The sequence below is a fragment of the Cololabis saira genome, chromosome 11, assembly GCF_033807715.1.
Source record: "Cololabis saira isolate AMF1-May2022 chromosome 11, fColSai1.1, whole genome shotgun sequence".
In the NCBI taxonomy this organism is placed as follows: Eukaryota; Metazoa; Chordata; class Actinopteri; order Beloniformes; family Belonidae; genus Cololabis; species Cololabis saira.
This window is the reverse complement of record NC_084597.1, coordinates 9,836,766-9,853,779: the sequence shown is the minus strand read 5'-3', so window position 1 is coordinate 9,853,779 and position 17,014 is coordinate 9,836,766. Positions and strand designations below refer to the sequence as shown.

The following is a 17,014-nucleotide window of genomic DNA, read 5'->3' as shown; positions in this document are numbered from 1 at the left end:
GCATTGTAATCCTTAATTATTTTACTTTTCAATATTTTTTTTAAATTCAACAGAGATTTACACAGTTTCACTTCATCACTAAGTTGATTCCATAATTTGACTCCCAAAAATGAAACACATCTATATTTAACATTAGTCCTCACACGACATCTTTCAAAGACCCACAGCCTTCTTAAATTATAATTTGTTTCTCTTAATTTAAAGAAATGCTGAAAACAAGCAGGAAGGCTATTATTCTTAACTCGAAACAACATTTCTAATGTTTTTAAATATACAATATATATGAATTTTAATATGCATGACTCTACAAATAATTTATTAGTAGTGTCACGATAAGAAACTTTATTTATTATTCTTACAGCTCTTTTCTGGAGTTTAACTATAGGGTCTATATAAGTTCTATACGTATTCCCCCAAACCTCCACACAATATGACATGTATGGCACGATAAGGGAGAACATGCAACCAATTTGACATTGAACCGAGCTGTGCAAGAATTAGCTCAACTTGAGTTATAAAGATGACAAAAGGAACCTGAACGGATCCACACAGAGACAATTTCTTATTAGGGTTATTGCAGTTTGCAGGAATCAAGCTCTGTAGCATTCCTTATTGCGGCAAAGTTGAAAAAGCCTTCACCTGAAACCACTCAATAGTTTACGTAGAAGGTGTCCACTGTTGTTCATTATGCTTTGAAACATCTGCAACATTATTCTTTATGGGCCTCCAGAAAAATGGTCAGCACAGAGCCAGCCTACTTTATCAGATGGTTACGTGAAGCTCTGATGCAGCTGCCCCAACTAACAACCGCAGATAAAACTGACCCAAGCTTCCTCAGAAAGTGCCTGCTCTGTCCCTACATGGAGACCGTTTCAGACAGTTTCAATGTTGTATCTGCAGGTACGGTTGTTGTCCAAGTGAACGCCTGGGCATCTTTGGTCCTCCATCACTTCCAGCTTGCCTCCCAGGATGGAAATAATGTTTGGCCTCGTCCTAGTACTACTGAAATGCAAAAACAATATCTAATATGTGTTGCACATGTCAGAGATGAGGTGATTGTTTTCATACCAAATGACAAAATGATTTGTACTCAGCTTCCACCACTGAAATCCCACAACAGCAGAATCGTCTGGGTACTTCTGCAGTTGTCTAGAGCAGTGGTTCCCAACCTTTTTTCCTTGGAGCCCCCCCTACTTGTGTCTACGACCAGCCGGGCCCCCCGACCCGTACGTACTAGCACCAATAGAGTAAAGTGATTCGTTACAAATCTTTAATTGAAAAAATGAACATTAATTATGTTTTTGTGATACATTTCTCTTTGGTTTATCCTGTATACAGATGACTTTGTCTTTCTCACCTTCATTTTGTGTCACCAATGTATAAAATACACACAGAAAATAATTGCAAGGACATAAAATAATTTCTGAAAAATGTCTCTTTTAATATGAGCGCAAACATTTTTAACATTTTTAACATTTTTCCTTTAACAACCTGTCGGTGTAGTAGTATGATTAAATGTTGAATAATAATATAATAATAAGTTATTAAGTTTTTATCCTGCTAAATAACTTAGAAATATATTTTGGTCATTTTAAAATACTAAGTGGGTTTATACAGACTTGGATTACAGTATTCTACGACGGAGTATTAGGGCCAAACAAAAAAACAAAAAAAGGAAATTACGAGAATAAAGTCATAATGTAATGAGAATAAAGTCGTAAAATTACGAGAATAAAGTCATAATATTATGAGAATAAAGTCATAATATTACGAGAATAATGTCGTAAAACTACGAGAATAAAGTCATAATATTACGAGAATAAAGTCATAATATTACGAGAATAAAGTCATAAAATTACGAGAATAAAGTCGTAATATTACGAGAATAAAGTCGTAAAATTACGAGAATAAAGTCGTAAAATTACGAGAATAAAGTCATAATATTACGAGAATAAAGTCGTAAAACTACGAGAATAAAGTCATAATATTACGAGAATAAAGTCGTAATATATTATAAATATATAAATATAACTTCACAAGATGCTCAATATTCCTCATTTTAACACAGGGAGAAGAAGCTCTTCCTGTTAGAGTTCTCATAAATTATATTCTCATAATATTACGACTTTATTCTATTACGACTTTATTCTCGCAACATTACGACTTTATTCTCGTAATTTTACGACTTTATTCTCATTATATTATGACTTTATTCTCGTAATTTCCAATTTTTTTTGTCTTAGTTTGGCCCTAATACTCCGTCGTAGTATTCCATTAGGTGTGTTATTATGATTTTTTTTTATTTATTTAACATGCGCAAATATAATTTTTACAACTGCATATCCTCAAAGCAGACAAAGTTTCACGCCCCCCCAGACATCTCTGGCGCCCCCCCAGGGGGGGCCCGGACCCCAGGTTGGGAGACAGTGGTCTAGACTGCAAATCGGACTTGTAAAGGGTGAAAATATAATTAGAGACTGCAGTCCGCTGTGCTCTTGGCCATCGTCTCGGACACATAATCCTTTGGTCTCATAAATTATTTGGTGGATAACCAATAATCCATGTGAGCGCCGTTGGGGCATCCAGCTGTGTTCTCTGGAGTGTCTTACGTAAGAGTGAAGGTTGAATCAGTTTAAATGGAGACAGTGATGTCTGCCTGGTTCAGATGAGTCAGCTATATCAACATTAATCAAGTGATCACTCTTTGCATTTCTGTTGCCAATAATTGTTTTCTCAATTGTCATATTAGGACCAAATCTAATATTATGAATAATGCATCATATGTTTCATGCACTGTAAACTGTTTGGTCCAAACCTCAGCCTCTCATCAGTTCTATCACAGAAGATTTTGAAATGTTGTGAAACCTAATCTGAAATGCTACTGCCTCTCAGTGGTTCCTTGCAGAGGATGTAGTGGATCAAATCTATTTATTTTTCAGTCAGCATTAAGTGTACCCATTTCTACTCCAAACCATGAGCATCATATTCAGTACATTGCAAGCCTTTTTTTTAACGTATGTGTTAATGTGTTTGTTTCAGGCAGTCTATGTTGTATTTTGAGGTTATGTGTTAAATATGGCTGGGCTCTTCTCTGCCAAAAGCAGTATGATAGAAATTAAGCGGCACCATGCCCAGGCCCGGTTCTACGAGGGTGCATAAGCATGCATTGCACCCTCAGTTTATGTGTTTGCATGCTCAGTTGAAAAGACGAAAAGAGAACTGACACGCGTCAAGCCTGATTTATGGTTCTGCGTTAAATCGACGGCGTAGCCTACGGCGTAGGGGAAGTGGTTCAAGCACAACGACGCAAGCAAGTTTACAGGACTGTCTCAGAAAATTAGAATATTGTGATAAAGTCCTTTATTTTTCTGTAATGCAATTAAAAAAAAAAAAAATGTCATACATTCTGGATTAATTACAAATCAACTGAAATATTGCAAGCCTTTTATTATTTTAATATTGCTGATTATGGCTTACAGTTTAAGATTAAGATTCCAAGAATATTCTAATTTTTTTAGATAGTATATTTGAGTTTTCTTAAACTGTAAGCCATGATCAGCAATATTAAAATAATAAAAGGCTTGCAATATTTCAGTTGATTTGTAATGAATCCAGAATGTATGACATTTTTGCATTACAGAAAATAAAGGACTTTATCACAATATTCTAATTTTCTGAGACAGTCCTGTATATTTATGGTTATATTTATTTTTGTTGCTATGTTTTATTTTCTGTTGCTAGATTGTCTGATGGGTGAGGTAGCCCAGACTAAATGTAGCATTTTCTTTGTTCTGCAGCAATATTGCTGTAAAAATGCACTTGAAAGACACTTTAAATATTATTGTTTGACTGGTATCATTCCACTTGAAATGACTGTCATGTTTAGTGATAGTTTTGAGCTGTATAGATAAAATTAGTTTGAATTTCTATGTTTTATCTTCAGGGTAAGAAACATCTGTTGCTAGATTGTCTGATGGGTGAGATAGCCCAGAATAATTGTAGCATTTTCTTTGTTCTGCAGCAATATTGCTGCAAGAAAGCATTTGAAATAGGCTTTAAATATTCTTGTTTTGCTATTATCATTCCGCTTGAAATTATGGGAAAATGCATAATGTAGTGTTGAATAACGTGCCAGGCATGGGCACCCCCTCTGATCTGAGATGCAGCCCTAGTCATTATTTTCTAGAACCGGCCCTGACCATGCCTCGACTGGTCTGGACCAGACCCACATGTCCAGTAGGTGGCCTCTTCGCTGAAGGAGACACGTTTGTCAGCTTTGTAAAAAGGCTGACAAATCCTACAGCCTTGTAAGATTAAAAAAGGGTTATGTAAAAGCTGGAAAATTGTATGATTCCATTGTTTAGGATATTTGACCTGAGGTCATTTTCAAAAGGCATCGAAGGCAGAAAATGACTGAGACTCATCTCTGAGTTGTGCACTGAGAGGAAAAGGAAGTGATAAAAAAAGAAAGAACTAAAAGAGCAGTTAAATACTGAATTTGAGTGTTTCCATGCAAATGATGACAAATCTTGAGTAAAAATTACATTTTATATGAGAACATACAAATAAATAAGACAACAGATCCTGCTTTATGTGGGAACATACATTGAAATACGATGGCCATCATTCACACTTGTTATCCACTTTTTACACCGCTGAAATTGGTTGTTTTTACTTCTAATTTGTCCTGGTTTGCTTGGCTCTGAAAATGTTCAAAGGTTGATGGAAATGCTACGCTGCGTCCTTGCAGTTTGAAACAGGAAGACTCAGTTTCCTCTCTCTGGCTGCATTCCTAACTTAAGCTGAACATCAGGAAGCTCAGATGAAATTCCAAAGCGTCATTTAGAGCTCAGCCAGAAACATCCGCTCGGGAGAATTCAGAGATAATCACTGTACGACTCCGACACTGTCTTCTTTATAACGCAGGGTAAACAAATTAACTTTTACAAGGTATTCAAATATCATAAGATTGAGATGAAGCAGGCTGACACGAAGCTCTTAAGAATGTAATCACATTTGAATTAACAAGTCATTCATTTGGAATCATATAAATGAAGATTTCAGTTTTGTTGTAAAACATTAAAACATATAATTCTGGTTAAAATAAAGAAAGAGAGAGAGAGAGAAAGTCCATTTCCTCTGAGTGAGCTGCCACAGTAGTGTCCACATCTTCTTCCTCTGCAAAAGTCGGATATTTCTCAGTTGGAGCCAAGTTGGGATAAGACGTGTTGAAGTACAAAGGAAAACTGTGTGGATTCTGACCTTCACACCACGGTGCAGGAGCGTGGCTCTCTGAAGGGGTTGCTACCTGTGGGGACTCCAACCAGCAGGGCGTCCTTGCTGGCGTTCTGCAGACAGTACTGCTGCAGCTCTGCAGCCGCCTGAGACACCTGACAGCACAGTCACAAACATTCACCTGTAGACCAAAACTTCCACACGCAGTTATGAATAATATGTCGGTTATCAGAGGGGTCAAAAGTATTCACATTCGTTACTCAGGTAGAAGTATAGATACTAGAGTTTAAAAATACTCCTGTAGAAGTTGAAGTATCAACTCAAGTTTTTTACTCAAGTAAAAGTATAAAAGTACTGGTTTCAAAACTCCTTAAAGTATAAAAGTAAAAGTAATGTAAGAGGGAAAAAAGCCATTAAGGACAAAAGCCATTGAAAATGAATGCATCTTAGTATAATGCAAATATATTAAAGAACCATATATGTGTACTATTGAGCATTAACATGTGTTTCAGAGAGCAGGAGATATGATGACTAGTTGCCTATAAGTATTGTAATGGTGCAAAAAGTCAAACTTCAGAGGCATGTTATCATTTATCCTAACCTTTATTGGAATGTACATCCAAGTTTAGTTGCAGGAATCTGAGGGAACGGATGTAAGAACAAAACTGGACAAGAACATCTGAAACAACCACAACCAAATTCACTCTATCCGGATGGAGCAATTTAACTGGATAGTTTTTTTTCTAAAGGCCGAAATGAAATAGAGTAACAAGGCTGTTTTTAAAATGTAAGGAGTAAAAAGTACAGATAATTGCGTGAAAATGTAAGGAGTAAAAGTAAAAAGTCGTCTGAAAAATAATTACTTCAGTGAAGTATAGATAACCAAAATCTCAACTTAAGTAAGGTAACGATTAGGGCTGTTCGATTTTGCCCAAAAATAAAATCTCGATTTTTTTCTCTCAAAATCCGATTTTCGATTACGATTACGATTATTTTGTGAATTGACAAAAGGCAAAGAAATGATTTCAAATATGCTGTTTTTTTATTGAACATTTGCCCCATTGGGCTTTAAGTGCAAACTTTGCTCTTATTAAACCAAAAATGAATGAATAAAGTGCAAAACTCTGTCAAATAAGTTGAAAAAAAAAAAAAGTGAAAAATCGATTTTACGATTTTCACGTTTTAACATCGTTCTAATTACATAATCGCGATTACGATTTAAAATCGATTAATCGAACAGCCCTAGTAACGATGTATTTGTACTTCGTTACTTGACACCTCTGTCGGTTATTCAGGCGACTGGGTTGAGAAACTCGCCATTCAGGCAGTATCATACCTAAAGATTATATTAAGAAAATACTGGTAAAGGAGCAGATATTGATGACATATTAATATTTGTACCAGCAGACAGGATGACTGGTCAGCACCTTCTTAAAGTAAGAATATTAGTGCAATTATGCTTCATCAGATCTGCTAAATTGAGAGCACCACTTCGGTTAATGGATGTAAGTATAATCACACAAAGGAATATTATATCTTTATGTTATTACTACTGATATATTGATGCTTGCTTGGATTTTTACACTAATAACTTGGAGCTTCATTTTTGACGTTAAGGAAAATAACCTGTTTCGTCTTGACAGGTTCTCCATAAATAATTTGAATGATTTGTACAAATGGGAAAAAGAAATCTAATATAATCATAGCAACCCATGGCACAAATTTTCAACTAGGCAATGTTTGTTTTGTTTTTTTTCTTTGTTTGTTAATCAAACTAAAATAAAGAATACATTCAAGATTTTATTTAATACTCAAAGAAAAGGCAACATTTGTTTTTCAAATTTTAGAAGCTGTATCGAAACATTTGGGGTGATCTGAATTGATGATTAAACTTTTTTTGGACTGTATAAAATGATTTTACTGTATCAACTCAAGAATTATTTTCATAAAGCCACAAAATCAAAACATTACACTATACAGAATATACTTTTTTACCAGTTTTCATTCCTTACACATAAAAGAGTGTGAAATTAAAAAAAGGAAACCAGAGTAAACATCAGAGTGTCCTATTCCTCAGACATGTCAGCTTTAACCCGCTCTTGTTTACCTTGATTCTTTCCACGCTGGCCTCAAGCTTCAGTTGTTCCACCAACCGTCGCATGTTGGATAAATTGGAATTAGAGGACATGTCGGCAGAATTCGTTTTGGTGGAGAAAAATTCCCTTGTAACAGAAAATATGCTCCTCGGCTTCCAGACACGGGCAGTTGACTCCACCAAAGGGCAGGAAATGCTGGACAAGAAAAGAATGGCCTGCAGTTTCTCTCCAAGTGACCTCAGCGCACCACACTGAAGAAACAAGGAAGGACAGGAGCGCGCTGACTTCCACAGGCGCCACTTAGACAACTGAAGAGCTGTAAAAGTGCTGGAACAATGAATTCAGATCAAGCTTTCTTTATTTATTAGAGGTGGGTAGAGTAGCCAAAAATTGTACTCAAGTAAAAGTACTGTTACTTCAGAATAATATGACTCAAGTAGAAGTAAAAAGTAGTCATCCAAATAATTACTTGAGTAAAAGTAAAAAAGTACTTGGTGACAAAACTACTCAAGTACTGAGTAACTGTTGAGTAACGTCTGATTTATTTTTTTAACACAACCATTCAAACAGACAAAAGTACAAAATAATCATCTTCAGGCAAATTAAATCAATAAAATAATAAAATAAAATTATTAAAAAATAAAAAATACCTTAAATTAAAAAAATATTAAAGTAAATTCAAGTACTTTAATAAATAATAAAATAAATAAAATAATAACAGAATAAAAAAATTTAAAAAAGCACAAGTAGCACAAAATTTCAAGCCTTTGTACTTTTCTTTTTTAATCAGGCAGAACTAGAACAAGCCCATGAACTCATAGAAACTCTGTGTGTGTTTGAGTCTGTGTAAATGTGACAAAACATGCAAAAACAAACATTTTCCCTGAAGAATCACCCAGTGATGTCATGAGATTGACGCGTACGCGGATAAAAGGGATAAAAGAAAAGTAACAGCTCAAAGTAGCCTAATGTAGCGGTAAGAGTAACAGTTTCTGCTTCACAAATCTACTCAAGTAAAAGTAAAAAGTATAGTGATTCAAAACTACTCCTAAAAGTACAAAATTTCACAAAACTTACTCAAGTAAATGTAACGGAGTAAATGTAACTCGTTACTACCAACCTCTGTTATTTATACAGCACATTTCAACAACTTAAGTTCACCAACATGCTTCAGGACAGTATACAAATCAATACATAAATACAATAAAAATATAAACTTAAAAAAAGAAAAAGAATGTACAACATGTTGGTTTTGTGGTTTCACAACAACAAATTCCTTGTGTGTGTTAAAAAACTACTTGGCAATAAACATCTTTCTGGTACTGATTCTGATTCTGATTCTAAAACACATTAAAATGGAGTAGAAATAATAATATATCAATAAAAGAAATTAAAACAGAAAAAAGGGACATAGTGATCTTACATGCCAAAAGCAAGTCTAAATAAGTAAATTTTGACTTTGGTTTTGAACAAACAACAAATGAAAAATTAAATCTATTTTTTTAATCAATAACGTCATGATCTGACCAAAAGTGCTTTCCATTTAAGATAAATGGACAAATATATTCAGAAACAAAATATCTGGAATAGGGTAAATGATTCAAGTTTAATATGACAATTACGATACAATAGATCAGCATGATGGATATGTGGTTAGCACTATTGCTTCATAGCAAGAAGGTTCTCGGTTCAACTCCCAGCAGGGGTCATTCTGTGTGGAGTTTCCAATATCTCCCTGTGCTTGTTTACTCTAGGTACTTCCTCTATTGGGTTCAAAAACATATATTTCTGATTAATTCGTTATTATAAATCGCCTATAAAAGTGAGTGTGAGCATGTGTGGTTATTTGTATGTGTGGCCCTGCATTGGATTGATGACCTGTCCATGGTGTAGCTCTGCCTTTCACCTGAAAGAGAGCTAGTATTGGATCCAGCAGGCCCTGTAAAGGGTTACACAGGTATAGATATTGGATGTATAGGATAACATTGTAGGACAATCAAAATCACTCAATAAAACTATCAAAAGCTCAGTTGTGTGTTGTTTTTGGACTCGAGTGAAGGACTGAAAGTAGTAATTTAGATTATATATATATATATATATATATATATATATATATATATATATATATATATATATATATATATACAGAAGAAGAAAAATAGTGCAGTATGAGATATAAATACAGTGCAAAAACATGTAGGATATGTATGAATGAGTACAGTGTAATTGTGCTGAATGAGGGATGGGGATGGTATTGCACATGATAAATATAATAATAAATTATTCAGGTAAAAATAGAAAGATATTTCACATATTTGATATTATTGTCCATTTACTACTGTGGGCAGGCCTGATTGTAACTGCAATAAGACTGGACTAAAATACTGTGGAGCTGAACCATGAAGAACATCAAAATACTACTAAAGAAAAATAGAATTTTGCATAATCTTCCACATTGTGTTGTGTTCTGTTTATACCTGAATACATTCTGTTTATTTTATTTTATTTTGTTTTAATTTTAAATTTTTGAGGTAAAAATACAAAGATATTGCACACATTTGTTATTATTGTCCAATTATATTGACCATGAAGAATATAAAAATACTTCCAAATTATGTTGTTTTTCTGCATATACCTGAATAAATTCTGTTTATTTTATTTTATTTTATTTTATTTTATTTTATTTTATTTTATTTTATTTTATTTTATTTTATTTTATTTTATTTTATTTTATTTATTTTATTTTATTTCACTAATGTGACGATGCGCATGCGTTGGTTCGGGTGTACCGTAAAGCGTCGGAGGATGTCGTGCAGCAATCGCTGCAGATCAGATCCGTGGGAAACCCACGTGGATCTCCTTGCCTCCTCATTGGTCGGCATGTGATTATGGGGATTGGGAGTAAGTAGCTTGTGTGGGAAGGTAAACATTACTGGAGCCCTCCTCCTCCAGATACCTGACAGTCTAGGTGTCCACCATGAGCTAAAGCAGCCTGCAGGTGTTTAGTGAGACTCCAGCAGACATGGTGGAGGTGTTTTCCGGGCGGACACTCCTGAACAAAGACGGGGACTTCGTGGACCCGGAGGAGGCGCTGAGCAACAAGGTGGTGGGCATCTACTTCTCTGCAGGATGGTGTCCCCCGTGTCGGGACTTCACGCCGGTGCTGAGTGATTTCTACACGGAGCTGGTGGAGGACAGCGACCCACCTGCACAGTTCGAGATAGTTTTTGTGTCTTCTGACAAGTCGACTGATGACATGGTTGAATATTACCACGACATGCACGGAGACTGGCTCGCTCTGCCCTGGACGGATGAATATAAACAGTCAGTATCATTTGTTTCCTTTTCTTTTTAAGTGTAATTATCAGAGTAATTATCTGCACTTACACCTTGTGAGGGTTAAACACTGTAAAGCTTATTGGGCTTATGTAAAATGCTTGTAAAGGGGGTCACCCTGCCAGGGATTAAGTTAAGATACAGGCCAGACACACAAGTCTTCCTACTGTACCTTAACCTAGGGACAGTATGCAACATTAATTTTATGTTTAATCTAATTCTATATAGGTGTTTTTGTAAATATCTAAATTAGGGCTGTTCGATTTTGCCCAAAAATAAAATCTCGATTTTTTTCTCTCAAAATCCGATTTTCGATTACGATTATGATTATTTTGTGAATTGACAAAAGGCAAAGAAATGATTTCAAATATGCTGTTTTTTTATTGAACATTTGCCCCATTGGGCTTTAAGTGCAAACTTTGCTCTTATTAAAATGAATGAATAAAGTGCAAAGCTCTGTAAAATAAGTTGAAAAAAAGTTTTAAAAAATATAATAAAATATAAAGTTTTATCTCTGAAAAAAAAATCAGCAAATCAGCACTTGCAAACATACAGTAAGTTATATTTCCAATTAAATAAAACAAGACATTTTCTAATTAAACTAAACTGGGTCTTTGCATGCTAAATAATAATGCAACCCATGAAGGAGGTGGAGGTGTGTAATGTCAGTCATTACATTTGCTATTCACATTTGCAAGGAACACGAGCCGGTCTACGGCATCTGGCTTGAGGGATGCCCGGTGGCATGTTACAACGGCCCCTCCTACACTAAAGAGCCTCTCCGATGGGGCACTTGTCGCAGGTATTGAGAGGTATTTCCATCAATCATTAATATGGTATCAATCATTAATATGTGTGCAGACAAGGTAAAAAAAAAAGTGAAAAATCGATTTTACGAGTTTCACGTTTTAACATCGTTCTAATTACATAATCGCGATTACGATTTAAAATCGATTAACCGAACAGCCCTAATCTAAATACCTTGACACCTGATGTGCAATTAATGCAGGTATTTCTATGTTGTATGTGTGTTGTGTGCAGGTTCTTCTCAATCAATTGAAATTTTTTATTTTATTCATTTATTTATTTATTTATTTCGTGCATGGTAGTGCATAGTTTGACAATGTTACAGTAGTACATTTCATTGTACACTTCAATCTACACACCCATGACCGAAAAGGAGCAGGATGAAGACAAGCCTTATTTTACCTGCCCCTTATTCAATACCAAAACTAAAAGAACAGTCAATGTAACCAATATTTACACTAAAATATACACTTAAATAGAAACCAACCACATATATCAATAGTACTGTTTAAGTCCCAGCCTATTTATGATCATATAACTTAAATATTTTATCTTTATACATTTTTTTTAACCTACCAGTAAGTAAATTTGTACATTCCTTTAAATCATTCTGTAGAGAGTTCCACAGTTTTACTCCCACAACCGATATACACATCTGCTTGAGAGTGGTCCTTGCATACTGATGTTTGAAATTATATTTCCTTCTATAATCTATAACTTCTGGATTCGAAAAAACAAACAACTGCTGTAGATTACTTGGTAAGAAATCAAAAGTAATTTAAAGGGTTATTAAGAAGTACGATTGTAAAGGACTTGCTCTATGAAATGATAAATAGATTGGTTGGTTTATCATCCCAGAAGATGCAGCGTTTTCCATAGAGAAGTAGATTTTTTTTTTTGCTTTTACACATTTTCTGTTAAACATGTTTTTCTTGTGTCTTTCCAGTGAGTTGAAGCAGCGCTACAAGATCACAGCGGTTCCCAAACTGGTGATCGTGAAGGAGAACGGGGACGTGATCACGGATAAAGGCAGAAAACAGATCCGAGACAAAGGCCTGGCCTGCTTCAGGACCTGGCTGGACGCAGCGGAGATCTTTCAGAACTTCAAGGCTTAGACGTGGAGTGAGCAGAGTTTCAGAGAGCTGAAAAACCTGTCGCTTCAGTTCAACTCTGGAAAAATAGCAAATGATGTTTCTTTTCAGACAAAATGATGCATAATAATGATTTGTTTCCCTGCTTTTTTTAGCCCTTTAGTACTAGAAATCCTTCAGTTAATACACTTAACCCTGGTTCAGCTGCACCGAAGTCACTGTTTGTCGACAGGTTTGCAAACAGACTCTTCTGCTTTAGTTGCAAGCCTTGCTCAAGCATGCTATGCATTTAAATACATATCTCAGGCATATCCATCAGAGTGAGTGTGTCTTCAGTGTGAGTAACAGCTGCTGTAGTTCCTCAGGTTATTTTGAAGATAACATTGATTTACGTTCCTTAACAAGTTGAGCTTTGCTTGCACCCCCCCCCCCAAAAAAAAAGCAAAACTGTAGTACTAAGTGGAGCTGTTTGTATATTTTTATATCTTGTTTTTTATGAGTTGGTAATAAAGATAATATAAAAGAAATAGAACAATATCCTGGATTTTTATGGATTTATCTCATGTGTCTGTTTGTTTTTTTTTTTTCTTCCAAAAAGCCCATGACAAGAGCAAACAAACAGACTTTCTTCAGTCTCATTAACTGGCAGAAATCCCCCAGGATCTTTTTCCAGCATGCTAGCACATTCACATCTGTGGGCCTAATTGCCTGTTTCCCTGGTGTGTGCTGACATCGCTGTTATCACTTCGTACGAACAACATCCAACAGGCGTGATCACTTTATGATGTCTCTGCACGGGCTTGTCTCGCCAGCTCTGACTGCCTTGTAGGTCTTTTTCAAAAAATTCACAGCTGCTAATGCCCTGGTTGTCGTCTCAGGGAGAGGGTGGTGCTCCTGCTTCAGTCAGGTCACATACACAGAAAAAGGAACTACACTGTAAGAAAAGCCCGTAGAAATTACCGTAAAAACTGTGAAATAGCAACGGTGAAGGACGTTAAATGTTACAGATGAAAATCTTTGTTGACATTGTGTCAGAGTTTGTCTGTCTAACGTGTAATAACTCATTTAATGAAGACATTACTCAAAGAATTCAATGATAGTAGGCCTATGTATTTCACAACAAAACACCGCTATTAATACTACAAAATATGTTATGCAACACACAATCTTTTAATAAAATAAGCGGAAAAATTCAGTCAAATTACTGTCTTATAGCCTACTTAAGACGTACTTAATTACTTAAGTACTAGGTAATGAGGCTTTTACCAATTAATAATGCCTCTATTTTGACGATCTATGTGAAATTTAATGGGATTAGACGTAAAATAAGCAATGGCTGCACGTAAATTGTACAGGAGAAAATAGCTTTAATGAAGGCATAGTCATGCTAATTTGGCTGAAAATGGATGTTGAATTTACCAGTTTTGTACGTTAATTGTATAATGTTATTTTGTAAAAGATTGCAGTTTAAAATTGTTAAATTCACAGGTTGTTCTGTAATGTGTTTTTACAATCCGCTGTATCTTTTACAGTATTATTCTAGCAACCACAGCTGCCAGTTTTTTTCCGTAAAAACGTTTTTTTTTCTTACAGTGTAATAGAGCATTTCCCCAATAGAGTGACCCAATAAAGTTCATAATTTAAAACAATTCACACCATAAGACATTCTTTAATGTTAAGGCCTCTGTTTGTTTTACTTTTCAACATAAAACTAGTTTTGAATTTGTCCCTATAATTAGTGTGTCATAGAAGGTGCAGTGGCCTTCAAGAGGATTGTGCAAGAATAACATCAAAGTTTGCCCGTGAATGTCTGAAACATGGGGTTGAGATTTAAAAGTCTTGGCTTTTCGTCTGAAAAGACCAAACTTAAGTCGTTGGGAAACATAAATGGTGTTTTTGTTCAGCAAAGGAAGGGAGAGGCCTTCAAAAAAAAAAGAAAGAAAAGGAACAGTTTCCACATTGAGACGTGGTGGTGGGACATGATGACGTGGGGCTTTTTTACGGCTTCACAGGGAACCCTGTTTGGGTGATTTTGTGGATATTCAGAAGAATACTGTAATGAGGTCCAGCGGTCTAACTTTAGTTACTGCCGGATCTTCCACAGAGGCAATAGTCCAAAGCATACACCTGAATTCATCCAAAACTTTTTGATGGATACCAAAAGGTCCTGGACTGGCCGTCTCAGAGCCCAGATCTCCATCCTATCAAAGATCTGTGGAGGAATTTCAATATGTGCCAACTAGGCCTGTGTTGAAAAAAATCGATTTTCTGATTCTAAATCGATTCTCATATTAATTCCTAATAATCGATTTGTGTGTCTAAAGATCGATTTTTTTTTTTATTACATTTTTTTTTTTTTTTTTTTTTAATTATTTCATCATTACATTTTTGCCTGGTGAACTTTAATCCCAGTAGTCCCAGTAGTTTTGAACTCCTGAACTAAATTAACTTTTCTTTAGAGAAAATGCTGGACATTTCAGCTTAAATTTCTAAATGTTATATTAGTTCAATGAAGTTTGTTTGGTTTCTTTGTTATCAGACACGGTTTGTCATGAAATGCCTGAAAAATGTCGGGTGCTTCATGTCAAGCTGTGTGTCTGGTGACAGAATAAATCAGACAAGCTAAAATAATTTGTTTACTGCTTGAGCTGTTGCAATTTCTTTCTTTTTTTGCACTTTAAATGGATATTGAAATGCCTATTTGAGTTATTTATTTCTTAGTTATTTCAATAGTTATTTTACAGTCATATAATCCAGGCAACACTAACCCAAATCAATATCGAATCGAATCGGATCGGATCAAAAGGTGATAATCGATTCTGAATCTTAAGGATCGGAATCGAATCGATTCTTGACATTTGAATCGATACCCAGCTCTAGTGCCAACAGAGGACTGATTATTTTGGCCAAAAAGAAGAAGAAATGCATGCTTTGTAAAATATCTTAATTTAACTTAATTAAGATTTGTCTTTGTTTTTTTGGAACCAAATACAGCTGAACAGTTATTTATGCTCCTTTTAAATGAACAGTTAACCATTTTGTTTGATTTTACAAAGGGAGCTAATCATTTTTACCATAACTGTATTTATGCCAACCTTCTGCATCCCAGGTGTGTCTGAGATCCCAGAGGAGAGTTCAAGGAAAGAGGCGTCTTAGATCTCTCCAGATAACATGACGCAACTCCTTCAATAAATAAAGTGGTGGAACTAGATTGACACGTTGGAAAGAGTTCTCACAGATCTACTGACATCTGGTACACTTCAAAATAGATAAAGATGTCGTTACATCAAAAAGAAACTTATATATCTGGTTTGTTTGATAACGTTTAGAGCAAGATTTAAGATGTTGCTGTTATGCGGTCTACCATGTGAGGGCGCTGTGTTTTCATGTATGACAGAAAGCTTCCACTCATTTGTTTGAGGTTTGACCATTTCATCACTTAAATATATAAGTCACCAGTTCTAGCTTAAAGTCAAAGCTATATACGATAATTGAGAGTTTAATTTAGAGATCCGAGAACGTGGTTTCTATTTTCTAGTTTGGTTTCACTCAAAAAATTCATTCATTTCTTATCCAGTTTAAGTGTGCAAAGTCCACAGTGTACATTATGTCTCAACATTCAGTTGATGGGGCATAATCTTTTAAGTAAAGCAGAAGTAATCCTGCATCCATCAGTTAAATATTTTTTATGAAAATATATTTAAGAATTTTTGGATTTAGTGAGCGAGAAGCAGAATTATTAAGTATTTGATGACCACCCTAAAGACCAGCGTGATGAGGATATATTGTGGCTTTAATGTGTTATAATTACATAAGGGGAGGAGCTATGAGGACAAAATAATAATTATTATTCTATATATATATGCAATTTTTTATGACATAATGTAGGTACTTCTTTAAGTTCGAGTTTAACGTAGTAACTAGATTAAAGTCACCAAATAAGTAGTGTTTTAAATATAATCAAATGTGTTTATACATTATAGAACAAAAGTCACTCCACCAATGTGTTACTCTTTAATAGGCAAGAATGTTTATTCTTAAAGTTAAAATACAAAAGGTTAGCTGCACTAAATGTAATCCAAGCGGCACAATACCTGCAGCAGAAGTCGATATATGTCCTCTTTTGTTTTTGATTCCAGTTTTTTACTCCAGTATTGGATTTTGCCCAACTTGCCCCGGCCGTAGTGTACTTTTCTCTCCTTTTCTTCTCCTCCTGAGAGCATCTTTTAATGTTTTGGCCGTGGACTATGGATTATCATTGTGTTGATACATCATCTTTTCCACAAATAATTTGAATTATTTGCAGACATTTGTGGGGCCATCAATAAATGCCATCTTCCAAAAGCTTTTGCGATCATGTTGCCCTTTATGGCCACGTCCTCACCCCTGTGCTTTTCTAACCATTTTCACTTCCCTGTTCAAGCCAGACATGTTGGGTCTACACTGTTT

At 35.1% G+C, this 17,014-nt stretch overlaps 2 protein-coding genes across 2 annotated transcripts; one reads left to right on the top strand and one right to left on the bottom strand.

Moving 5' to 3' along the window:
• Positions 1–4,534: 4,534 nt before the first annotated feature.
• Positions 4,535–7,584, bottom strand: gng10 (guanine nucleotide binding protein (G protein), gamma 10). Its single transcript, XM_061733270.1, has 3 exons — positions 7,343–7,584; positions 5,263–5,390; positions 4,535–5,178 (listed from the first exon to the last, which is right to left on the bottom strand). The coding sequence occupies exons 1-2, from the start codon at positions 7,421–7,423 to the stop codon at positions 5,265–5,267; spliced, it is 207 nt and encodes a 68-aa protein (XP_061589254.1). The 5' UTR covers positions 7,424–7,584; the 3' UTR covers positions 4,535–5,178; positions 5,263–5,264.
• Positions 7,585–10,203: 2,619 nt separating this feature from the next.
• nxnl2 (nucleoredoxin like 2) lies at positions 10,204–13,671 on the top strand. The gene is made up of 2 exons (XM_061733269.1): positions 10,204–10,655; positions 12,421–13,671. Exons 1-2 carry the CDS (start codon positions 10,354–10,356, stop codon positions 12,587–12,589), a joined length of 471 nt encoding a protein of 156 aa, XP_061589253.1. The 5' UTR covers positions 10,204–10,353; the 3' UTR covers positions 12,590–13,671.
• Positions 13,672–17,014: the final 3,343 nt, after the last annotated feature.